This window comes from Pseudochaenichthys georgianus, chromosome 11, assembly GCF_902827115.2.
Source record: "Pseudochaenichthys georgianus chromosome 11, fPseGeo1.2, whole genome shotgun sequence".
Classification (NCBI taxonomy): domain Eukaryota; kingdom Metazoa; phylum Chordata; class Actinopteri; order Perciformes; family Channichthyidae; genus Pseudochaenichthys; species Pseudochaenichthys georgianus.
In genome coordinates, this window is record NC_047513.1 from 22,806,500 (window position 1) to 22,832,332 (window position 25,833).

At 39.8% G+C, this 25,833-nt stretch overlaps 2 protein-coding genes across 7 annotated transcripts; one reads left to right on the plus strand and one right to left on the minus strand.

Moving 5' to 3' along the window:
* Nucleotides 1-3,668: 3,668 nt before the first annotated feature.
* Nucleotides 3,669-25,557, plus strand: gngt1 (guanine nucleotide binding protein (G protein), gamma transducing activity polypeptide 1). 5 transcript variants are annotated; one of them, XM_034095165.2, is made up of 5 exons: nucleotides 3,669-3,771; nucleotides 24,229-24,291; nucleotides 24,532-24,630; nucleotides 24,764-24,862; nucleotides 25,076-25,557. In XM_034095165.2, the coding sequence occupies exons 4-5, from the start codon at nucleotides 24,767-24,769 to the stop codon at nucleotides 25,199-25,201; spliced, it is 222 nt and encodes a 73-aa protein (XP_033951056.1). In that variant the 5' UTR covers nucleotides 3,669-3,771; nucleotides 24,229-24,291; nucleotides 24,532-24,630; nucleotides 24,764-24,766; the 3' UTR covers nucleotides 25,202-25,557. The 5 variants fall into 5 exon arrangements, with proteins under 5 accessions (XP_033951056.1, XP_033951054.1, XP_033951053.1 ...); XM_034095163.2 differs by lacking the exon at nucleotides 3,669-3,771 and adding an exon at nucleotides 22,144-22,233; XM_034095162.2 differs by lacking the exon at nucleotides 3,669-3,771 and adding an exon at nucleotides 23,381-23,702.
* Nucleotides 21,385-23,394, minus strand: tfpi2 (tissue factor pathway inhibitor 2). Of its 2 annotated transcripts, none has more exons than XM_034095160.2 (5): nucleotides 23,276-23,394; nucleotides 22,918-23,091; nucleotides 22,434-22,613; nucleotides 22,016-22,189; nucleotides 21,385-21,788 (listed from the first exon to the last, which is right to left on the minus strand). In XM_034095160.2, exons 1-5 carry the CDS (start codon nucleotides 23,346-23,348, stop codon nucleotides 21,706-21,708), a joined length of 684 nt encoding a protein of 227 aa, XP_033951051.1. In that variant the 5' UTR covers nucleotides 23,349-23,394; the 3' UTR covers nucleotides 21,385-21,705. The 2 variants fall into 2 exon arrangements, with proteins under 2 accessions (XP_033951051.1, XP_033951052.1); XM_034095161.2 differs by having other exon boundaries at nucleotides 21,701-21,788; nucleotides 22,005-22,189.
* Nucleotides 25,558-25,833: the final 276 nt, after the last annotated feature.

The window sequence follows — 25,833 nt, forward strand, 5'->3', positions numbered from 1 at the left end:
TCCGATAGGATTTACATGGAGATACGCCCCGCCCCCGCGCCTTGTTTGAATAGAGAGGCGAAGTCCCTCCCTTTCCGGCTGTTTTCAACGAGTTGGTCCCCATTTTGTTTAACACGTGCCTCAATACAGGTGTGACTCTTTTCCACTGATCACTAGGTGGCAGTAACACGCCAAAATGTCCTGCAAAAGCAAAGAAAGGAGAGAAGAAGAATACTAACAAACATGGATGTAAACAATGCTGTATTTAAATACTTGGAAAAACTCAACTGCTAATATATTTCATGGGAAAATAATGCTCTCATCACGTTTGTTTGACATCAAGGATACATACAATGTATTTTGGTGAGTACAACTTTTTTGTTTTCAAAGACAACTCCAGGGGCACCTGTAAGGTGAGTGCAGACACACTTTCCCTCTTCTGTTGATCAAGGTGGAAACAGCCTTTTTATGTTTTTTAGTGGAGGAGAACTGAATATATCTGAAGACATGCTGGATATTTAGGATCTACTTTTGTAAATGGCTCTGTAGACTTTAAAGTGGCATGGTTGTCAGCAGTGGGCCCTCTAAAGTGAATGTAGGTAAGATGGTATGGTGGCCCTGAAGTGCAAGACACAACAGCATTTCAGAAAACACAACAGCATTTCAGAAAACACAACAGCATTTCAGAAAGCACAACAGCATTTCACTAAACACCACAGCATTTCACTAAACACCACAGCATTTCACAAAACACCACAGCATTTCAGAAAACACAACAGCATTTCACTAAACACCACAGCATTTCACTAAACACCACAGCATTTCACTAAACACCACAGCATTTCACTAAACACAACAGCATTTCACTAAACACCACAGCATTTCACTAAACACTACAGCATTTCAGAAAACACAACAGCATTTCACTAAACACCACAGCATTTCACTAAACACTACAGCATTTCAGAAAACACAACAGCATTTCACTAAACACTACAGCATTTCAGAAAACACAACAGCATTTCACTAAACACCACAGCATTTCACTAAACACTACAGCATTTCAGAAAACACAACAGCATTTCACAAAACGCTGCAGCATTTCACATTGGACGGAAAGGGTATTCCTTTAGGAGAACACTTTTTGTTTGTGATTGGACAGAGCCAGCCAGAGAAGCACTGCTGTGCTTGGTTGTTTTTGCTGACAGTCAAGAAATGACGCTTCGTGATTGGTCAGCACCCGACAGCGCAACATGTCCCAACACCTCAGCCATTAGCTGTTAGCACACACTCAGACCTCACAGCTCCTCATATCTGTTCAGAAACTGGACAAAAGTTAAACATATACAAAACACAGACTGTCTATGTCATGGTGAATACAGTCGCTGCTTTATTTATGTCTGAATGATGTTGTTGTGAATGTGGACGGAGCAGCTACAGGTTAGTTTAGCCTGATCGATCCGATTCCGATAGGATTTACATGGAGATACGCCCCGCCCCCCGCGCCTTGTTTGAATAGAGAGGCGAAGTCCCTCCCTTTCCGGCTGTTTTCAACGAGTTGGTCCCCATTTTGTTTAACACGTGCCTCAATACAGGTGTGACTCTTTTCCACTGATCACTAGGTGGCAGTAACACGCCAAAATGTCCTGCAAAAGCAAAGAAAGGAGAGAAGAAGAATACTAACAAACATGGATGTAAACAATGCTGTATTTAAATACTTGGAAAAACTCAACTGCTAATATATTTCATGGGAAAATAATGCTCTCATCACGTTTGTTTGACATCAAGGATACATACAATGTATTTTGGTGAGTACAACTTTTTTGTTTTCAAAGACAACTCCAGGGGCACCTGTAAGGTGAGTGCAGACACACTTTCCCTCTTCTGTTGATCAAGGTGGAAACAGCCTTTTTATGTTTTTTAGTGGAGGAGAACTGAATATATCTGAAGACATGCTGGATATTTAGGATCTACTTTTGTAAATGGCTCTGTAGACTTTAAAGTGGCATGGTTGTCAGCAGTGGGCCCTCTAAAGTGAATGTAGGTAAGATGGTATGGTGGCCCTGAAGTGCAAGACACAACAGCATTTCAGAAAACACAACAGCATTTCAGAAAACACAACAGCATTTCAGAAAGCACAACAGCATTTCACTAAACACCACAGCATTTCACTAAACACCACAGCATTTCACTAAACACCACAGCATTTCACTAAACACTACAGCATTTCACTAAACACCACAGCATTTCACTAAACACAACAGCATTTCACTAAACACCACAGCATTTCAGAAAACACAACAGCATTTCACTAAACACAACAGCATTTCACTAAACACCACAGCATTTCACTAAACACAACAGCATTTCAGAAAACACAACAGCATTTCACTAAACACAACAGCATTTCACTAAACACTACAGCATTTCACTAAACACAACAGCATTTCACTAAACACAACAGCATTTCACTAAACACAACAGCATTTCACTAAACACAACAGCATTTCACTAAACACCACAGCATTTCACTAAACACAACAGCATTTCACTAAACACAACAGCATTTCACTAAACACAACAGCATTTCACTAAACACCACAGCATTTCACTAAACACCACAGCATTTCACTAAACACAACAGCATTTCACTAAACACAACAGCATTTCACTAAACACCACAGCATTTCACTAAACACCACAGCATTTCACTAAACACAACAGCATTTCACTAAACACAACAGCATTTCACTAAACACAACAGCATTTCACTAAACACAACAGCATTTCAGAAAACACAACAGCATTTCACTAAACACCACAGCATTTCACTAAACACAACAGCATTTCACTAAACACAACAGCATTTCACTAAACACAACAGCATTTCACTAAACACAACAGCATTTCAGAAAACACCACAGCATTTCACTAAACACAACAGCATTTCACTAAACACTACAGCATTTCAGAAAACACTACAGCATTTCAGAAAACACCACAGCATTTCACTAAACACAACAGCATTTCACTAAACACTACAGCATTTCAGAAAACACAACAGCATTTCACAAAACGCTGCAGCATTTCACATTGGACGGAAAGGGTATTCCTTTAGGAGAACACTTTTTGTTTGTGATTGGACAGAGCCAGCCAGAGAAGCACTGCTGTGCTTGGTTGTTTTTGCTGACAGTCAAGAAATGACGCTTCGTGATTGGTCAGCACCCGACAGCGCAACATGTCCCAACACCTCAGCCATTAGCTGTTAGCACACACTCAGACCTCACAGCTCCTCATATCTGTTCAGAAACTGGACAAAAGTTAAACATATACAAAACACAGACTGTCTATGTCATGGTGAATACAGTCGCTGCTTTATTTATGTCTGAATGATGTTGTTGTGAATGTGGACGGAGCAGCTACAGGTTAGTTTAGCCTGATCGATCCGATTCCGATAGGATTTACATGGAGATACGCCCCGCCCCCGCGCCTTGTTTGAATAGAGAGGCGAAGTCCCTCCCTTTCCGGCTGTTTTCAAAGAGTTGGTCCCCATTTTGTTTAACACGTGCCTCAATACAGGTGTGACTCTTTTCCACTGATCACTAGGTGGCAGTAACACGCCAAAATGTCCTGCAAAAGCAAAGAAAGGAGAGAAGAAGAATACTAACAAACATGGATGTAAACAATGCTGTATTTAAATACTTGGAAAAACTCAACTGCTAATATATTTCATGGGAAAATAATGCTCTCATCACGTTTGTTTGACATCAAGGATACATACAATGTATTTTGGTGAGTACAACTTTTTTGTTTTCAAAGACAACTCCAGGGGCACCTGTAAGGTGAGTGCAGACACACTTTCCCTCTTCTGTTGATCAAGGTGGAAACAGCCTTTTTATGTTTTTTAGTGGAGGAGAACTGAATATATCTGAAGACATGCTGGATATTTAGGATCTACTTTTGTAAATGGCTCTGTAGACTTTAAAGTGGCATGGTTGTCAGCAGTGGGCCCTCTAAAGTGAATGTAGGTAAGATGGTATGGTGGCCCTGAAGTGCAAGACACAACAGCATTTCAGAAAACACAACAGCATTTTTAAAAACACAACAGCATTTCAGAAAGCACAACAGCATTTTTAAAAACACAACAGCATTTCACAAAACACCACAGCATTTCACTAAACACCACAGCATTTCAGAAAACACAACAGCATTTCAGAAAGCACAACAGCATTTTTAAAAACACAACAGCATTTCACAAAACACAACAGCATTTCACAAAACACCACAGCATTTCACTAAACACCACAGCATTTCACTAAACACCACAGCATTTCACTAAACACAACAGCATTTCACTAAACACCACAGCATTTCACTAAACACAACAGCATTTCACTAAACACAACAGCATTTCACTAAACACTACAGCATTTCAGAAAACACAACAGCATTTCACTAAACACTACAGCATTTCACTAAACACCACAGCATTTCACTAAACACCACAGCATTTCACTAAACACTACAGCATTTCAGAAAACACAACAGCATTTCACTAAACACTACAGCATTTCACTAAACACCACAGCATTTCACATTGGACGGAAAGGGTATTCCTTTAGGAGAACACTTTTTGTTTGTGATTGGACAGAGCCAGCCAGAGAAGCACTGCTGTGCTTGGTTGTTTTTGCTGACAGTCAAGAAATGACGCTTCGTGATTGGTCAGCACCCGACAGCGCAACATGTCCCAACACCTCAGCCATTAGCTGTTAGCACACACTCAGACCTCACAGCTCCTCATATCTGTTCAGAAACTGGACAAAAGTTAAACATATACAAAACACAGACTGTCTATGTCATGGCGAATACAGTCGCTGCTTTATTTATGTCTGAATGATGTTGTTGTGAATGTGGACGGAGCAGCTACAGGTTAGTTTAGCCTGATCGATCCGATTCCGATAGGATTTACATGGAGATACGCCCCGCCCCCGCGCCTTGTTTGAATAGAGAGGCGAAGTCCCTCCCTTTCCGGGGGAGCTCCATGGGACCTTATTTCGGAAAAAGTATGTATTGAAGTCAATGGAGAGAGAAAGATTATCTTTCGATCCCGTTTGAATTGTGCCACGAAATACACATATGATGTTTGTCAATTTAAAAGATAATTTTGCAAGTCAAAAAAATAAAAATGTGTCGTAAAACTGTGAAGTAACACTTTTTTTGTGTGAAACCACGCAATGAACTACATCTCCCGTCTCGCACCACACACCAAGACGGCCATCACGTTGTCACATTTCACTTCTTTCTTTCAGAATGAGGCGAAAAGTATTAAAAGAGGTGAAAATCACTACTCTAGGCATGTTGAGAGCTGTACATACACACAAGGGGATTTAGTCGGTTCCGTAAGAGCCAGCATGCAGGACCGGGATTCTGGGATTTATAGTCTTTCTAGTTGCGTATTTTTCATAGTCTTATATTTCAACAGTTTTAAGACAAACTGGGACTTTTTTGACATGGAAATTGAAGAAACACACTCCTCAATGTCAGTTTCGGTAGTTTATTGACAAGGATGACGACACCCTGAAACAGAGCAATGCAGCAAGATAAGCTGACAAAGTACTACATCCATGCGTGTCATCACCAACACAACACAAATATATACAACGACACAAAGTATAGACACACCAAACAATAGTGGAAACAATCCTACATGAATGAGTGGATGAACGTCTCAACTCGAGGTGGAGTGAAGGAACAATGTTCGAACTAAAATGGCCGCTCGGCACTACCGGGTCAGAGAACGGCATATCCGGTCAGCGACAGCAGTGAGACGCTGCCCTCTAGTGGCCGGCGATAAACTCTTCAGAAATGATTTTTTAAGATTGACAAACATCATGTGTAATTCATGGCACAATTCAAACGGGATCGAAAGATACGTTTTCTCTCTCCATTGACTTCAATACATATGTTTTCCGAAATAAGGTCCCATGGACCGGAAGTAGATGGGCGGGACTTTGCCTCTATATAGAGTGGCGAAGTCCCTCCCCTTCCGGGGGACCTCCATGGGACCTTATTTCGAAAAAATTATGTATTGAAGTCAATGGAGAGAGAAAGATTATCTTTCAATCCCGTTTGAATTGTGCCACGGATTACACATATGATGTTTGTTAATTTAAAAGATAATTTTGCAAGTCAAAAAAAAAATAATGTGTCGTAAAACTGTGAAGTAACACATTTGTTTGTGTGAAACGCTCAATGAACTACATCTCTGGTCTCGCAGAACAACACACGTCACCAAGATGGCCGTCACTACTGTCTTGTCAACAAATCGATTGACTACCCTCACTATCACCACAATGAAACACGTCCAGAAGAATGTCATGCAAAGCTGCCTGCCTGCCTTCCTTTGATTCTCTCTGAACTGCCTGGTCTTTTTAATGTTTAATGTCAACCATGTGTGCAGATAGCATGAAGTAGAAAAGATCGGCGATCGCCGATGCTAGCGTTAGCATTTCTCCCCCGGGCTTAAATTGTGTATTATAGAATGATCACACCGGTGACAGTACTCTTCAAAGGGTTCACGAAATATGACTCTTACTGTTTAACATTTTGGGTTACTTAATGTTACTTCATATTAAGGCTAATAAAAATGACAAGGCTGTAATGCTAACTAACATGCTAGCTACTAGCTAGGTAGCTAACTTGATCCAGCCACTCCTGGTCCTTGGTCAACATTTTGTCCAGTTTCTGAACAGATATGAGGAGCTGTGAGCTCTGTGTGCTAACAGCTAACGGCTGATGTGTTGAGAGTGGACATGTTGCGCTGTCGGATGCTGACAGCAAAAACAACCAATCACAGCAGTGCTTCTCTGGCTGGCTTGGTCCAATCACAAACAAGAAGTGTTCTCCCTAAAGGAATACCCTTTCCGTCCAATGTGAAATTCTGTGGTTTTTAGTGAAATGCTGTTGTGTTTTGTGAAATGCTGTAGTGTTTTGTGAAATGCTGTGGTGTTTTGTGAAATGCTGTGGTGTTTTGTGAAATGCTGTAGTGTTTTGTGAAATGCTGTAGTGTTTTGTGAAATCATGTTATCTCATTACCGCTGGTTTTGATAAAAGCAGCACCCATACGTTATGTTTATAACAAGACCACTGAGAGCAGAAAGCACTCACCTAGCAGGTCGATTGGTCATTTGAGGCCTGGTAGTCAGGCTTACCATTTAGATAGCTGGTGATGTACAAAACAGAACAGCTTTGGAGTATCTTGAAAACAGGAAGTGTTCCTAATTTTTGTTCCTAATTTTTGTTGCACAAAATTGTCTATACACTTTCTAACAACACCTTCAGCTGTTTGTCTGCAGTTCCTGTCATCACAAATTGAACACTTATTTGTTATCAAAAAATACACAATCAAGCGCACAGAAAAATCTGTACATGTTTCTGCATACTTATAACACATTATAACAGTGAAAGACTTGATGAGGCTGTCATCTCTAAAGCCAGGAGATCTGCAAACAAACCAGCAGAAAAGACGAGAGGGGGACAGGAGTGGACAAATAAAGATGACAACAACATAAGTATCGTCATCTATATCTGACAGGCATATCTGCACACATAAATTGATTGGATTAACCCTGCAATAGAGCAAATAATGTGAATCTCCTGGTAGCACTGATTTCTGGAGAAGGAAAGCCAATACATTTTCTGTTTTAGTTACAGATTTGTTTCTTTATTTCCACTTATCTACACCTGGATACAAGTCTCTAAACAGCCAATACAAAAAATACAAACATCTCTCTAACCTTATTCTTGTCCGACTCCGTTCATAACAGACTGTCTACTGTCTGTAACATTACATTCCTAATTGTCTGCTTTTTATGTAGATTTCGAGGAGTGAGTCAGGAATTATGCCTATTTTCCAGGAAGATCCCATGGCTGCCTTGCTATTCGTCTCTAAATGATATAATGACTCTGCTGCTCAGCTTCATGAAAGATGAAAAATATTATGGAAAGAACATTTATGAATTCTAATACAGGGTAGATTATTTGAAAATTGAATTAGTTATATTCATATGTCTCTATTGTAAGACCATCGTTTGGTTAACTTTCACTACTTTTACCTCAACCTGCCAAGCACCAAACAGCTGACAGAAAAGGTAGTGACTGTTAACATAGTGGAGCATGTAACCATGTAATTCCCTTAGGAGTTGATGAATACCAAAACGGAAACTCAAGAGAAGTTCGAACACTGCAATGACATTCAACATATGTCCAACAACTCAACTCCAACTGAGTGATGATGTTGCCAAGTATCTGCTGGATGCGTACTGTGCAACTGCTAACACATTCAACTTTATAATAGAAAATGTGATGTCAGCATCTTTCTGCTGTACCCAGGTAGCATTGGTTTAAGAGTGCTGGGTTGATAACTGATAATGTGTTGGCAGCTTGTGTCTACTGTGTGGATTATATTATCGAACATCCTTTTCTTTAAGAAGTACATGAAATGCACTCCTTTCAGGTTCATATTTGTATTTTGTTCCAATACTGTGACATGTTTCCATGCTTTAATGTTCAAAAAGCTCTTTATTTTTCTCATACTGCCTGTGCTGCAGCACCTCTTTTCACCCTCTGTCTGAAGCAAGAGCCCAGTATGTCCCGCCCCTTAGTTTATCATGTATAATGAGTTGGAGCTCCAATAGAATCCCGAGAGTTACATAGTGATGTCACTATGTTACGGAAGTAAACAAAGGAGTCCAATGGAGGTGTTTCAGGCACCACATTTAAGTTAGTGAAACTCGTCTAGGCAGTGTGATCAGTTGGTTATTATAATTCTCATCTCTATTGAAATAAGAGTCTGCTCATATCCTTATTCACTCACCAATCTATATTGAATTTTATTAATATAATCATAATAATAAAGTTTTCAGCAGGTATCCTAAAGGACAGATTTTTCCCTCTCTCAGATTTTGCATACAACATGCTCACTCAGGCAATGTTCACCCCTCCTGTTAAACACTCTTGTGGGCAGCATATGGTGGGTCAGCTTTCCTAAATTGAATATATATTAAAAACCCATTATTAAGCTTCAAATTCAATTGTGCCACTGTGAAAGAAGTGCTGAAAGGGAGCTTTATATGAAGTCTTTGACCTCTTGGAAGCTGGTAATTGAAGCGCACAGGCAGAGAGGAAGAACCTCCCGCTCAGATTTAAATCTTTATTTTTATTTATCTTATTTCAGAGCTTTTCAACTGTGCCGGAAGGAGGAGAAAAATCATGGCTTTAGGGAAAATAGGCATCTGTATTTGTTCATTCTGCTCAAATCGCTTTTAATCTTCCCAACCTTGATGGAAAAAGATTCTGGAAGGTGAGGGCAAAATGAGTCATCTGCTGCCAGCTATTTGGGATTGTGAAACAACAAAAGCACAGGATGGTTTTTGTAGTAAAGACCAGTGAAGAGAGCGTACGATTTGGACAATAGTGACAACAAAATGTCATACTCTTATTCTTTAGGTTAGAACCCTTACACAAAAAAGTCTTGATTAGTATTCACAGTATTCATTATTATTCACCGCAAAATGTAATTGCCGCACCACTACCGGAGTCAAGGCAGGGTGAAATTACATTAGGACTCCAGAATCGGGAAGGTAGTGTAATGACTATTAGTAAACCTCGTCTACATGAACATGCACCCACAACACACGCTGACAAATTAATCTCTTTGTGTTGGCATTTCTCTGCAAATCAATTATTAATCTGCTGGGGTTTCCAAATATTCAGAAGTGTGGATTTTCTGACATGTTTAATTATCAGCACTGTGTGTTTAGCAGCCTGATGGTCAGTGGAGATTTAGAAAAGCCAAGATTCACATTACCAGACACATCAATCAGAGGAAAGAAAAGGGGGGGGGGGGTGGAGATGTTCAATGTTACCTGAAAGAGGGGGTGACCTGTTGGCTTTACAGTTTAAAAAGACCAAACTACAGATAAGAAATGTATCTTAAACTAGAGAATGCTGCAATTCCTGAAGAAATTGCTAGTGGGAATGCTTTATGCTGAAAAGCTGACGCTAAACTGCTATGCTGAAATGTAATGTGTAAGAAGAAAGTGAAGAATTTAGATTGAAATGATACATGAAGACTGGGGGCTTGAATGTGTGATGAGAGAAGAAAAGAAAGTAAAAAGGCTTGGAAAAGCAGCAGAATATTTGAACTGCAAACTTGATGGCGAATGATCTGTCGCCATGCCAACGGCATTTGATGACATCCCATAATACATTTAGATGCGTGGATGGCTGCATCGTTACCAAACCTATGAAGTCTTGGGCCGTTTGGAGCATTTTCACTGAAGTTATGAGAACCGTGTTCCATGGCGAGCATTGTGTTGCCATGGCAACGGCATTTGAAGAAATCTTAAAACTGTCCCGTAGATGTCTTCACGGCTGGACTGTTAGCACACATGTGAAGTTTGAGCACTTTTTGAACATTTTCATAGGAGTTATAGAGACATCGTCTGTTATAGCGACATTGTCTTTTATGGCGAGTAGTGCTGCGTACCTGGACTCACATTCAGGTTCAGGTCCGGACTCAAGTCCAGAGGTTCAGGTTCAGGTCCGGACTTATAAGTCCGGACCTGAACCCATGGCTTGTGTCAAGTTGTGTGAGTAACTAAAGTGAACTTATTGTGAGCTAATTATCAATTGAAAATAAACTCATAATCAACTCAAATTCAAACTCGTCAGGTTTATTGTGCTCCCTTCCAACTTGTGTCTACATTTCTCTACGAAGTACAAATGTATAAAAAACACTTTTTGCCACTTAGTCTACAAATGACTTATGACAGCAACTACAGTGAATTACTACAAAGTTCAATCATTTATTTCATTTACCAAACTAAAGTAACCAAACAGTCCCTGAGCTGACTGAGTCTAAATCCCTAAAACTTTGCTGAAAGGTAGAGTGTAGAGTAGACTATACGCATTACACTGTTACACACCTACTATACAGTATGTATACTATCAGACTGTGTACAGTCAGAGTGTACTGTACTTTCTGTACACCATGTCTTTTCTACAACTCTACATGTGTACATTATACAGTACATAGTACATACATAGTGATTTACATACACTGAACAAAAATATGAATGCAACACTTTTGTTTTTGCTCCCATTTTTCATGAGATGAACTCAAAGATCTAAAACATTTTCTATATACACAAAATAACCATTTCTCTCAAATATTGTTCACAAATCTGAAAAAATGTGTGATAGTGAGCACTTCTCCTTTGCCGAGATAATCCATCCCACCTCACAGGTGTGGCATATCAAGATGCTGATTAGACAGCATGATTATTGCACAGGTGTGCCTTAGGCTGGCCACAATAAAAGGCCACTCTAAAATGTTCAGTTTGATCAAACAGCACAATGCCACAAATGTCGCAAGTTTTGAGGGAGCGTGCAATTGGCGTGCTGACAGCAGGAATGTCCACCAGAGCTGTTGCCCGTGAATTGAATGTTCATTTCTCTACCGTAAGCCGTCTCCAAAGGCGTTTCAGAGAATTTGGCAGTACATCCAACCGGCCTCACAACCGCAGACCACGTGTAACCACACCAGCCCAGGACCTCCACATCCAGCATGTTCACCTCCGAGATCGTCTGAGACCAGCCACTCGGACAGCTGCTGCAACAATCGGTTTGCATAACCAAAGAATTTCTGCACAAACTGTCAGAAACCGTCTCAGGGAAGCTCATCTGCATGCTCGTCGTCCTCATCGGGCTCTCGACCTGACTCCGGTTCGTCATCGTAACCGACTTGAGTGGGCAAATGCTCACATTCGATGCCGTCTGGCACGTTGGAGAGGTGTTCTCTTCACGGATGAATCCCGGTTTTCACTGTTCAGGGCAGATGGCAGACAGCGTGTGTGGCGTTGTGTGGGTGAGCGGTTTTCTGATGTCAATGTTGTGAATCGAGTGGCCCATGGTGGTGGTGGGGTTATGGTATGGGCAGGCGTATGTTATGGACAACGAACACAGGTGCATTTTATTGATGGCATTGTGAATGCACAGAGATACCATGACGAGATCCTGAGGCCCATTGTTGTGCCATTCATCCACGACCATCACCTCATGTTGCAGCATGATAATGCACGCCCCCATGTTGCAAGGATCTGTACACAATTCCTGGAGGCCGAAAACATCCCAGTTCTTGCATGGCCAGCATACTCACCGGACATGTCACCCATTGAGCATGTTTGGGATGCTCCGGATCGGCGTATACGACAGCTTGTTCCAGTTCCTTCCAATATCCAGCAACTTCGCACAGCCATTGAAGAGGAGTGGACCAACATTCCACAGGCCACAATCAACAACCTGATCAACTCTATGCGAAGGAGATGTGTTGCACTGCGTGAGGCAAATGGTGGTCCCACCAGATACTGACTGGTTTTCGGACCCCCCCAGACCCCCCCAATAAAGCAAAACTGCACGTTTCAGAGTGGCCTTTTATTGTGGCCAGCCTAAGGCACACCTGTGCAATAATCATGCTGTCTAATCAGCATCTTGATATGCCACACCTGTGAGGTGGGATGGATTATCTCGGCAAAGGAGAAGTGCTCACTATCACAGATTTTTTCAGATGTGTGAACAATATTTGAGAGAAATGGTTATTTTGTGTATATTGAAAATGTTTTAGATCTTTGAGTTCATCTCATGAAAAATGGGAGCAAAAACAAAAGTGTTGCATTTATATTTTTGTATCTAACCCTAACCCAGTGTACATACATACAATTTTAATACAAATGTCATACATAGTTAACTCTATCATCTATGTCACTCGGACAGTGAGGAGACTGTGGCCTGTCAAGATTCAAGACACTATGTCTAAGCCAATCACATTGCTAGCTTCCCTTGACGTCACACAGATCTCGCTAGCAGTTGCGAAATGTTGCGAGACTTCGTGAGTTCAGTAATGGCCGCCATATCAGAAGCCGACACGATGTTTTTCGTCTTTTCTTAGCGCAAATTTCTCGATTCTATGGAAGGTTTTAGATGGTTTAGAACAAAAAGGAGAATATACGTAAATGCTAGTATTTTTGCGAGTCCAAGTACCGGTTTGGCATACCGGTAAGCAGCACTAATGGCGAGGGATGCGTTTCCATGGAAACGGCATATGATGAAACCCCAAAATTGACGTAGAGCTGTTGAGGGCTGGACCGTTAACCATTATCTGAAGTGTGGTGCTGTTTTGACCCTTTTCATATAGGCGTTACGACAACATCGTGTTTTATGGCGAGGGATGCGTTTCCATGGAAACGGCATATGGTGAGATGTCAGATTTGACGTAGAGCTGTTGAGGCATGGAGAGGTGATATACAGGTGAAGATTGTGGGACGACAGGACCGTGTCCATTGAAGCTACAGCAACATCGTGTTTAATGGCGAGGGATGCGTTTCCATGGCAACAGCCTATGGTGAGATCTCAGATTTGGCGTAAAGCTGTTGAGGCATGGACCAGTGATATACAAGCGAAGTTTGGGGGACGATCGGACCGTGTCCATTGGAGTTACAGCGACATCATGTTTTATGGCGAGCGATGCGTTTCCATGGAAACAGCATATGATGACACCGCATAATTGACACGTAGAGCTGTTGAGGGCAGGACCATTAACCATTATCTGAAGTCTGCTGCTCTGAGCATGTCAGTTGGAGTTATGACATCATCGTGTTCCATGACACAGGTGTTTATATTTGAGCTAACCAGAGATCAAAGGTTTCCATGGTGATGTGCAGTAATCAGTGAGAGGAGAGCATTTTCATTGTTTTGAATGAGAGATAAACCTCTTACATGTGAACGTTTTGTTGAAGAACCGTAACAGATATCGGTGAAATTTCAAAGCGTGAAGCATGTCAAGGAACTTGAGCATCTGAAGTGTACTTTTGGTGTTCTTTCTGGTTAATAATGTGACCTTTTTGGCAGATTAACTAAAGGTGTGCGGCTGCTGTGGTGGGGAACGATGAGGCTGAACTTATAATGGGGTATAATGGAGACATGTTGAAAGTTGTTGTCCACCAATACTTAACTCGATAGCATGTCTGCATGTAAGGGAGGAAACTTATACAAAATGTACACCACCCCAAATTGATCATGTTGTTGATAGTGCTACAGATGCGCTGCAAATAAAATTAGACTCTGTTGCTGCTTTGAAAAAGAAGAAAATAAAACAACATAGATTAGCTCCATGGCATAATGCCGAAACCCGCAAAATAAAGCAAAAGTCGAGACAACTTGAAAGGATATGGCGTTCCACTAAACTTGAAGAATCTCGTTTAATTTGGCATATTACTCTCAATGAATATAAGAAAGCACTGCGTAAAGCGAGAGCAGCCTACTACTCTTCATTAATAGTGAATAAGAATAATGCAAGATTTATTTTCAGCACTGTAGGCTGACAGAGAGCCACAGCTCGATTGAGCCTTCTATTCCCATAGCACTCAGTAGTAATGATTTTATGTGCTTTTTTAACGATACAATTGTTACTTTTAGAAACAAAATTAATGACCTTTTGCCTTTGACCAGTATAGTGTTATCAACAACTCCCGGAAACGTAAGTTCTAATATTACACTAGATAGTAAACTAGAATGCTTTTCAGCCATTAACCTTGAACAATTAAATTCAATGATTCTCTCTTCTAAACCATCAACGTGCATGTTAGACCCAATTCCAACTAAGCTGTTGAAGGAAGTTTTTCCATTAATTAGCACTTCTTTATTAAATATTATGAATATGTCTTTATTATCAGGCTATGTTCCACAATCATTCAAAGTAGCAGTGATAAAACCGCTTCTTAAAAAGCACAACCTCGATCCAGAGGTTTTAGCTAACTATAGACCTATTTCTAATTTTCCGTTCCTCTCAAAGATTCTTGAGAAAGCGGTCGCAAAACAGCTGTGTGATTACTTAAAAAACAATGATTTATTTGAAGATTTTCAGTCTGGCTTTAGAACACATCATAGCAGAGAGACAGCTCTGGTTAAAGTCACAAATGACATTCTAATAGCCTCAGACAAAGGACTTGTCTCTATTCTTGTCTTGCTCGATCTCAGTGCTGCATTTGATACTATCGACCATGATATCTTATTGCAAAGACTAGCACTTAGTTGGCATACAGGGAACTGCTTTAGGCTGGTTTAGGTCCTATCTATCTGAACGCTCTTAGTTTGTACGTGTTAACGATGAATCTTCCACGCAAACCAAAGTTAGCCATGGAGTGCCACAGGCAGTGGCGGCTGGTGGAAAATATTTTTGGTGGGGCTATTGATAGAGTGAGTAAAACATTTTTTTTTGGGAGAAATGACCCCTTAAATTAGGACTTCTGGTGATGTAATGGCGCGTTTTCAGTGCAGCGCGGAGCTCGCTATGCTGCGTTCAGACCGGACGCGATGCGAATATTCGCTTCGCTCTCAACGCTCCTATCGCATCGCTCTAGTCGCTCGAGTTTCACCGCAGCTGCCAGCTGTGTTTACTCGCATCATTAAAACAAGATGCGCTGGCTCGGGAGCTACAACTACAACAACATGAACATATTTTACCGTGATTAAATTGTAATACACGTTTCTAAATGATGCCGACGTAACAACATACTGATACCGGTTAGTAAAAACCATGAATTAATGCTTTGACAAGTCTGCAGACAGACGGCAGGCGAAAAACCTTTTAGAATGCTTGTTTCCTGAATGGAGCTTGGCTAAGCTAACGTTATATATGCTCCGACTGTCCACACTCACAACAACGGCCTACAGACATAATTAAATCAGCGACTGTATTCTCCATGACACAGACAGTCTGTGGTTTGTACTTGTTTAACTTTTGTCTAGTTTCTGAACAGATCGTATCTGTCCCTGGCTGTTTGAAGAGCAAGCATGTGAAACAAAAGATAGCATTTACCTGTTTGCATCCAGCTAGCCATGTGAGAAGCCTTGTTGATACGTTTTGTCTTTTTCACGAGCTTGCTGTGATATATACAAATCGGGTTGGTCCGGTCCAAGGTCTTTAAGTATCAATTTATCTCCCAAACTTCTCCTTTCAAAAGGATTGGAGAGTAGCTCTTGGGCGGACCGAGGTTCCGGCGACTCCACCTGCACACCATTCTCATCCAAATACTGCGTCACCTTGGTCACTCACGAGTCTAAAAAACAACTCACGTCAACAACGTAACGTAAGCAACATGGGCGCCAACATGGGCGCCAACGTGAGCGCCCACGTGACCAAAATATTTGACGGCGCTGATTGGCTGAAATTATGTTTCGGCAGCACAGTTTACTATTGAGACTTTTGCAACGTGCTGGTTGCTGCTGTTTGGCTTGGGGGCTCTGCCCGGTAATGATAAACTAATGCCATGGGCAAGGCCAGGCAGGAAACAGGTGACTTATCAGTAACTTTAGACATCGTAACACAATTTTAAACGAGATTGTATTGTAGATTATACATTTTTGTGATACCAATTGTATGATATTTACCTTGTTCATTAAAAATTAAAATATAAAACGTATATATTTTTTAAATATATATTTTTTAAATATATATATATATATATATATATATATATATATATTTTTTTTTTATCTGGCAAGAGGTGGGGCAGCGCCCCTATGGGCCGGCCGCCACTGGCCACAGGGCTCAGTGCTCGGACCTATTTTGTTCACATTATATATGCTTCCGTTAGGCAATATTATAAAGAATAATTATGTAAACTTTCATTGTTATGCGGATGATACTCAACTATATTTATCAATCAAGCCTGATGAAATTAATCATCATTAAGGACTTAAAAACGTGGATGACCTTACATTTTTTTATGTTAAACACGACCAAAACTGAAGTTATTGTACTTAGCCCAAAGAATCTACGAAACAAATTATCTAAAGATATACTAACTATGGATGGCATTAATTTGTCCTCCAGTGAGACTGTAAGGAATCTTGGTGTTATGTTTGATCAGGATTGATCCTTTAACGCCCACATAAAATCAATTTCAAGGACCGCCTACTTCCATCTACGTAACATTGCAAAAATCAGGCATATCTTGCCTCAAAACGATGTAGAGAAACTAGTCCATGCATTTGTTACTTCAAGGCTGGATTATTGTAACTCCTTATTATCAGGGTGTACCAAGAAGTCAGTCAAGTCGCTTCAGCTGATTCAAAATGCTGCAGCTCGTGTATTAACCAGAGTTAGGAAAGGGACCACATTACTCCTGTTCTGGCTGCCTTACACTGGCTCCCTATAGAACACAGGATAGAATTTAAAATTCTTCTTCTCGCCTACAAAGCCCTTAATGGGCAAGCGCCATCTTACCTTAAAGAATTCATTAGGGCATTGCGTTCCAACAATGCAGGGTTGTTGGTTGTTCCTTGAGTCTCTAAAAGTACAATGGGAGCCAGAGCCTTTTCTTATCAAGCTCCACATTTGTGGAATCAGCTTCCAGTTCGTGTTCGGGCGGCAGACACCCTATCCGTTTTTAAGAGTGCGCTTAAGACCTTCCCTTTTGATAAAGCTTATAGTTAGGGCTGATTAGATTCAGCCCCTAGTTTTGCTGATATAGGCTTAGTTTGTCGGGGGACATCTTACTTCTTCCTTCTCTCTGTCTATACCTGTGTACTCTCATGTTCCGATTAACCCAGCTTCCCCAAATTTCTTTCTTTTTGGTGTCTATATACGACGGGATCTGGAGACATGGATGATCCTGCGGTCCTGTGTCCTGGATCGCGAGCCCTGGATCTTGAGTCGTGGCTGTGGTCCTGGATCATAGGTCCTGGATGGATATCCTCGTGGATTCATCTTCCTATTATACATACATGCATTTCCAAACATTTGGACTACCTATGTTGCAAATGTATTATCTTTTCAATTTACACACGGCATCTATTGCACGTCTGTCCGTCCTGGGAGAGGGATCCCTCCTCTGTTGCTCTTCCTGAGGTTTCTCCCATGTTCCCTTTAAACTGTGGGTTTTCTCCGGAAGTTTTTCCTTGTACAATGTGAGGGTCTAAGGACAGTTTTTTTACTTAATTTTTATTTACTTTTCAAGCTACGAGGTGTTTTCCTACGTTTTTCATGAAAAATTATGTCTCAGGAATGTAAGGTTTGGGAATTATGGCAGATTTAAAAGAAAGTATGAAGGCAAAATTAAATCTGTCCTCCACTCTAGCTGTGACATCATGCACTATAAATCTGAAGAAGGCCTCTTTACCAAGGTCTGAACAATGTTTAATATCTGTAAAAGTAAGAATCAGATTTAAAAGTTGTGTTACACGAATAATGTCAGAAAGATGTGTAACATTTTAAAGTTGGAATGAGGTTTCTGAGTGAAAGTATGAAGGAGCAGTTGAAGTTGCATGAAGATTGTTGAAGTCTGAAGAGTTTCTCCATTGACTTCCATGTTAAAAATGTGATGAATTATGGGATGTATCTCTGGAATTATGAAAGTTAGAATAAGAAAAGTAATAGCCATCGATTCCCGACTGAGCTGAACGTTTTGATGTTTGAACGGAGTTTCTGCGATGTGGAATGTGGGAGAAGAAGAGGTGCAAAATAACCCGGCGGAATAATAACGAATTTCGTAGCATAACATAGCATTTTATAAAATATGAAGTCGCTTACATTTGCATGCAGTTTATTACCCTGATGACCAACTTCTATCAGCAGATTGTGTCTTTAAACACAGTTGTACTGCCAATTAAATGCAGCAAGAAGTTAATTGTGAATCTGAAGGGACAAGAGATCAAATACAGGATAGGAAAGCAGAAAAAAAAACATATTTATACAAGACTAGACAAGCTTTTTTGCCGAACTTATGTGTTTTTCAGAGTCAGAATTGATTTGTCCTACAGAGGGGACATTTACATTGTTACAGCAAAAGTGAAGATAGAGACAAACTAAATAAAACACTATTAGAAAGGGCTACACATAATATTTTAAATGTAAAGAATAAAAAGGGTTATTTCAATATATTTAGTTTTCGGTTGAACTGGTAGAGAACCCATTATTTAGTGGACACACAGAATATATAAAGAAACATATATATCTAACCTTTATTTTCATTTAGCACCAACTTCTATAAACTGATCCAATCCTGTTATGAGCAAAAACAAAGTTACCCATCAATATATTGACCAGGCTGTTTTTTCTTATAATGTCATAACTGAAATGGAAACATTGATTTCCTGTTTCTGGCATTGGGGACACAGGCACATTATTTGAAAGGTTTATTGAAAGAAAAAACAATCAGCTTTTGGTACTGTTGGTTTTTAGGAAATACCATTTGATTTTTTTGGTGTAAAATATTCAATTACTGCTTGACCATCTTCCAATGTCAGTTTCCTTAAATGAGAAACACAAGATGAGTTGGCCACGTGCCAAAAAGGAGAGGGACGTTGTAAATAGTGAAGCTGGATCTCCACCCGATGGTTTTAATATTCTCACACTGCCAGAGCGTGAGAGTACTCTGAAGGCAGCACTCACTTCAGAAAACAGATCCACCCACAGACACTGATTGTAATAGAATATATTGTGCTGAGTCAACACCTGAGCTGTATGGCGTGGGCTACTCCAATATACTCCAATTCTCTGTGTGTACAGGCTGCAACATCTGTTGTTTCTGAAGTTTACTAGTTTGATGAAAGCATTCAGAAAACGATTTACTTGAAGAGTTGCTTATTTAATTTTTTACAAATACCTATGTACCTAAACCCCAAAATAGAAGTATCAGATGTGCTGTTTTCAGGTCTTGTTAGAGATGTACATCTGCCACCAGGGGGCGTCAGTATGTTAATGTCTCTTAAGAGCAATATATGTTCATTCAAATGATAAATTAGCATAGTTTATGTACAGAAAGTGTTTAGTAGTTAATAGACATATACACATACCCTCTTTTAAAATGAGTATACTTAAACAAAACAATATTTCCGTCTGATAAATGGTCAAACATCCTACATCAAATAATCTAATGTTGTTAATGAGAAGCATGTTTCAATATAAACGTCCATTAATCTCCATCGAGGGACAGAATTATGCTGCCTAATGCCCTGTATCTAATAAAATAACCAGAGCAGGAACAATTCATCTCGAGCTCTCTGAGTCTGCACTACAACAGATCTTTTGTGGTCAGTATCATAATGCCATCCATTAATGGTCCTAGAAAGAACTTTGTTATAATTAAAAGTTAACCAGCTGTGTCCTTCTGTACCATCTCAAACATTCGTCATGTCATTGGTGATTAAAATACACCGTGAGAATATGTTACTGCAAGGTTCATTTATACCTAACAAAATATGTGTTACAATAATATTCGTATAGATCATCATGTTTAATTTAATAACCTATCGCTGACCTGTATCAGGGATTAGCTTGTTCTAACCCTTTAAATATATATCAATTGTATATTTAATTATTGAAAAGTTGCTGTAGTTAAGAAAACTTTACCTAAAAGAGCAGTATGTCACAAAAGCTTAACCTCTATCCCCAAAAAGACAGAGAAGTTGAGAAGGATGATATCCTCTCTTATATCTCTATGAGCCTATATGATTTAGCTTTGGTTCTTACTGTAATAGCAAAGGTCCTGACCAGATGTATTAGCTTTTATTGATATTTATATCCAAGATAGATGGGCTAGCAATTTCCTTTTATATCTCCCATAAATATTTATTGTCTGAAAAATCACATAGCGCACCATCTATTCTATTATAGGATGAAACAGAGCAGAGATTTATGCCAGTTCTGGAAACAGAATACTTTGATTTAATAGCATCGTGACCTTAATAGGGTTCTGGAGCAATTTGATTTATCATTAAAACTGGTAATATTGATCAAAGGAAAGACACATTTAATAAGTGAGCATGGCAGAAAATCAGTGCATTCATTAGCTAACTATGCTTTGTGCATGCGTGCATCCCATTCACACTTATAATGGTGTTTAATTCAATATATTTCCGCTATCATTTGTGAAAACATTATTAGGAAAACCTGCAGTTTCCTCTCTAAACATGCGGAAATATTCTAATGAACCTGCCACGGTCACGTTTGCTTTCTTCCTGATTCAAGGCTATGCTGAAGCGACGAGATACGCCTGAGTGCCTGGCGAAGTATAACCAGATAAGAAGACAGCAGCATTAGTAAGGAATGGAAGAGGCCTGGAGATACACTGAGCGTGACTGTGAGAAAAGGAAGGAACCAGAGAAGCCTGTTTTCTTTTTGGTTGCAATGTTGTTATGCTTTGTTTAAACTCATAAAGATATACCCCCTGGAGGTTGTATGCTAAAAGTGCTCCCTTTGAAGAAGTAATAAGCAACACATTTTGAGTTCATTTTTAAAATAACACAATCAGCAGAATTCAAGTACAAAAAACCCCACAATACTTCATAAAAATCTGTATATCTTTATCAAAAAATGTGCTTATAAAACAGTAAAATGTTCATCGTCATAATGTATTACATTACAAAACATACATAACATACATACAGTATCAAAAAAACACCATCAGGAACATTAGTGCAGTAGTAACAACCTTCATATAAATCACATTTGAAATTGCTCATATTACATACAAATACAGTGGAAATGTGCCCCTACAACTCTTCTAGTCACAACAAAGAAGAGCTGGTTAAAAAAAGCCAGTTTAATAAATGTTAGTTTCCTTTAAGGGCTTGTCCGAGTCAGAGTCCTCGAGCGTCAGATATCTACGCCTGCAAGAAGGTGATGCGATTATTTCTGTTCCGTCTCTTGCGGCGACCTTTGACTTGGCTTGTGAGTTTCTTGCCTCCTGGAAACAAAAAAACTGATTAGTGTGATCACCTATAATTACAATTCCTTTCATTCTTTTCTCATAATTCAGCAAATTCAAGAGTCAGATCTTCCTTGGTTTCCTCTGATGAAGACATAGACTTAGCAATATAGTTGGCAATCCAAGTCATTACTACTTAATTAATTGTGCAAACTTTCCTTGTATTATCGTCTTCAGTTCACTGCATGCATTCACCTGTTACTCACTTCTAGCACACACGTCCATGCAGCTCTGCCTCGTGACGAAGTTGTTGCTGCTCCCTCCGCAGCCTGAGTAGATGAACTCATCACACATCTTGGTGGCGGTGTTGTAATAAAACCGAGGAATTGAAGCAGAGCAGCTGCCTTTGTCCAGAGGGTCCAGGCAGAGCACAGGAACACCTGAAAAATAAGACACAAGACATAAGACATGGTGCATCACAAAGGTATAGCAAATACCTTTTTTCACACACAGTGAATGCATTAAGTTCACCTTGAATGTTCTTTCTTTCTAAACAATATAGATCAAACTGTTGTAATGTAATCATGTATTGTATCTTGGTTTTCACGCATGAAGAGATGGATAAAGTGAGTTTCACTCCAGGATTACTCAGTGGCAGAACAAGTAAACAAAGTGTCTACTAACTTTTTTTTGGACTGCAGTACTCCTTGCAGGATGTGAGGTCTTGGAAGCGATTGGAATTTCCCTGGCATCCACCGTAATAAAAGGGCTCACACTGCATGGTGGTCATGTTGAAAAAGTAGCGGCTAAAGAGGGCCCGGCATGTTCCCTCCTCCTTAGGGAACCTGCAGATGTGGGGAACCTCTGTGAAGAAGAAGAAGAAGAAGAAGAAGAAGAAGAAGAAGAAGAAGAAGAAGAAGAAGAAGAAGAAGAAGAAGAAGAAGAAGAAGAAGAAGAAGAAGAAGAAGAAGAAGAAGAAGAAGAGCCACATTTTAGATTAGGATCAGAGCATCCTGAGAAAAACTCAAAGTATTGAATAAATTATACTATAATATAACTGTCATAGCAGTCGTACACTATCATATACAATACAAAGAGTAAACCACACCCTTTAGCACATATTTAATAAGTTACAGAAGTGAGCACCATCATTACAGTGAGAACCTACTTGGGATTCTGAAACATGATTTCTGGCACTCCTGATAGCTCCTGAAATTATTGGCATTCCCCTGGCACCCTCCATAGTAGAAAATCTCGCACTTTTGGGTGATAGTGTTGTAGTAGTAACGCTCAAGGTCCGCTCTGCAAGGTCCTTCGTCCACTTCAAGGAGACACTTCACAGCTGAAAGCAGAAAATACATTGTTGTTTAAACACGAAGTAAAGAAGCTGTGCGTAACGGCCGCCAGACTGGCGAGCCGTAGGTCTTACGCAGCCAGGAAGTTATATTATGGACAACAGGACTTTAAAATGTTAAAAAGAGTTTCGCAAACTACAGAAGAAACGATAAAACATGATGTGAGCTTACCTTTTGGTGACAACGCTAACACGTTGTAAAACGAGGAGAACAGTGTAAACAGCGCTAATGTGCAAAACTCCATTGTGCAACTTTTGCTCTAACTCCAGACTTTTCCACTTTGACGACCATCCCATGCCACATCCCTTTTTATAGCTTTGTGAAGTGTTTCCAGCCATGGACTTGAGGGGCGGGGATTCAATAACTCATTGAATACTTCATGTTAACCCGATTATTGGTGATGAATTCACTTATTGACATCAGAGACTCGTTTTTACGTTGTAATAGTGCGTATATTTTGTGACTAACAGCGTATTCCTCACAACTAAAACCAACACATGGAGAGAAGTGTAATTCCCCTCGGTCTTCACTGGTCCCTGAGTAGGCTATGATGATTATGATGGTGGTGGTGATGATGATGATCATGATGATGTACACGGTAACCCCAAATAATCTTTGTAATTTTTCCACAGACTTTATTGCGTTGTTTTAAAGGACAGACACTCTTGTGAAACATTAACATTTCACTTGTCTGATTAATCCTGCCAAGTTCCCACCAGTACCCGTCTGACTGGATCAGAGGCACGCACACACGCACACACACACACACACACACACACACACACACACACACACACACACACACACCACACACACACACACACACACACACACACACACACACACACACACACACACACACACACACACACACACACCCTGATGGTTTCACAGTCGCCTCCGTTTCCAGCCTTGTGCTTTATATGTTATTTTCTTTTGCCTAATAATTGCTGCCGCCTTTTACATTATTTAAAGGAAACAGTAATGTCTTGCACCTTTAAAATGTTCAAAGTACCCGTTCTTTAGACTTGAAAGCAGCATTATCTGTCAATTTAGGTACAAATGTATGATACAATATAGCTGTTTGGTTTCAAATAATGTGCATACCCACTTGTTTGTTGCAGGATGTTACTGGAGAACTGGCGTGCAGTCATGACTAAAATGAAGATGTGCATCCACCTTGACAGGTGAAGGCTAATACAGATTATCCTTCTTATCAAAGGGACCTCATACATTAAGCAAACCAGTAACCCATTTTATATGAGAGAAAACAGAATAAAAAAACAGCTACATCTAAATGTAATCTGCAATATACAGCTTCTTGTTTTACTCAAAACAGACACCTGTAATTAATTGTCCTGTTTAAAAGCATCAGACACTGTCTTGATAATCAGAGGGGCCTTGTTTTAATCAGATTAGAGGATTAGGATTGTTTCTGCAGATTACTTTATAACCCAGATTGAGGGAGAGGAGAGGGATTCTTCAACTGGATTTCAAGGGAGAAGGACTGCTCCGTGTAAACATCCGTAAGTGAATTTCTATTCCATAAATGTACGTTTTCTGAAACATGTGAGTAAGAATCTTTAGAGATCTTTATCTGTGTTTATAAATGGCAGTGAGGATTTGGCAGAAAATGTTTTTTGTTGTTGTTTTTTTCAGAGAATGCCAGTCATAAACATGGACGACCTGACAGACAAGGACAAGGCTCTAATGGAAGTAAACCAACTTAAAACTGAAATAAAACTGGAAAGGTGGTTGGTAAGTTTTCCCCCCTTGATGTTATGTCACTGTCTTCATGTTTTTTAAAGACCTCAGTAAAGATATTTAGTCGTCAGACTTTAATCCTTGACAAGCACAAATGTATAATTGTCAACCTGTTTAAATGCAAGTATACAAACTGCAACTCATTCTACGAGGATTTGCTACATGTCTAGATAACACTGTCTCAACCCCTTTGTCTGCTCACTTTAGACATCTAAGTGCTGTGAGGAAATCAAGGCATACATTCAGGCTGCAGAGGAAGAGGACATCCTTTTCAAAGGCATTGCAGAGGATAAGAACCCCTTCAAGGAAAAAGGTGGCTGTGTCATCTTCTAAACTGAACCTGAGGAGCTTTTCATATCACAGATTAGCACCAAAGAATATTCTCCTTCCCCCTCATAAAATGGATTTGCAGTCTGAGAAGACTAGAGGGATATAATAAAAAGAAAGATATTACAAAAGTTCCCATGTAAACTATTCCTCCTCTTCTAGCCAGATGTATAGCCTTATAAAAGTATTCTTTGAAAAGATGCAATAAAAAAAGTAGTATTTGGCATGGTTATGTAATCCTTCTCTCTCATGTGGTGCATAGACTGGGAGAATGGGCCCATGTGTTGTGTCATATACAGAAGCAACTGTCATTAAACGAGCTTGTTTATAACTCAGCTTGTCTCCATCATAACTGTGAAAGGTTTCAGACAATATATAGTTGCATAAATCAGATTACGTGAAAGTTTGAATTCTAATTTTCTATATGTTGCATATCGTTTTTCATATTTTTGCCTGGAATAAAAAAGCACAACATGTTTCATGGGTAAAACATGCACATCTACCAATCCTTTAAGACAGTTGTTTTGTCTTTTGATCTATTTAAAACAAGCATGTATATTTGTGACTCTTAGTCATACATTGCAGGATTTTCATCAAACAGGATATTTCCTTCCACAGATTATTATATTTAACAAAGC

Coding starts and splice junctions, on each gene's coding strand:
- tfpi2 (XM_034095160.2), bottom strand. CDS start 23,348: ATGGAGTTTTGCACATTAGCGCTGTTTACACTGTTCTCCTCGTTTTAC. Junction 22,190..22,433: donor GTACTGCAGTCCAAAAAAAA/GTTAGTAGACAC, acceptor CTTATTTTTCAG/GTGTTCCTGTGCTCTGCCTG. Junction 21,789..22,015: donor CATGGACGTGTGTGCTAGAA/GTGAGTAACAGG, acceptor TTTTGTTTCCAG/GAGGCAAGAAACTCACAAGC.
- gngt1 (XM_034095165.2), top strand. CDS start 24,767: ATGCCAGTCATAAACATGGACGACCTGACAGACAAGGACAAGGCTCTA. Junction 24,863..25,075: donor TAAAACTGGAAAGGTGGTTG/GTAAGTTTTCCC, acceptor TGCTCACTTTAG/ACATCTAAGTGCTGTGAGGA.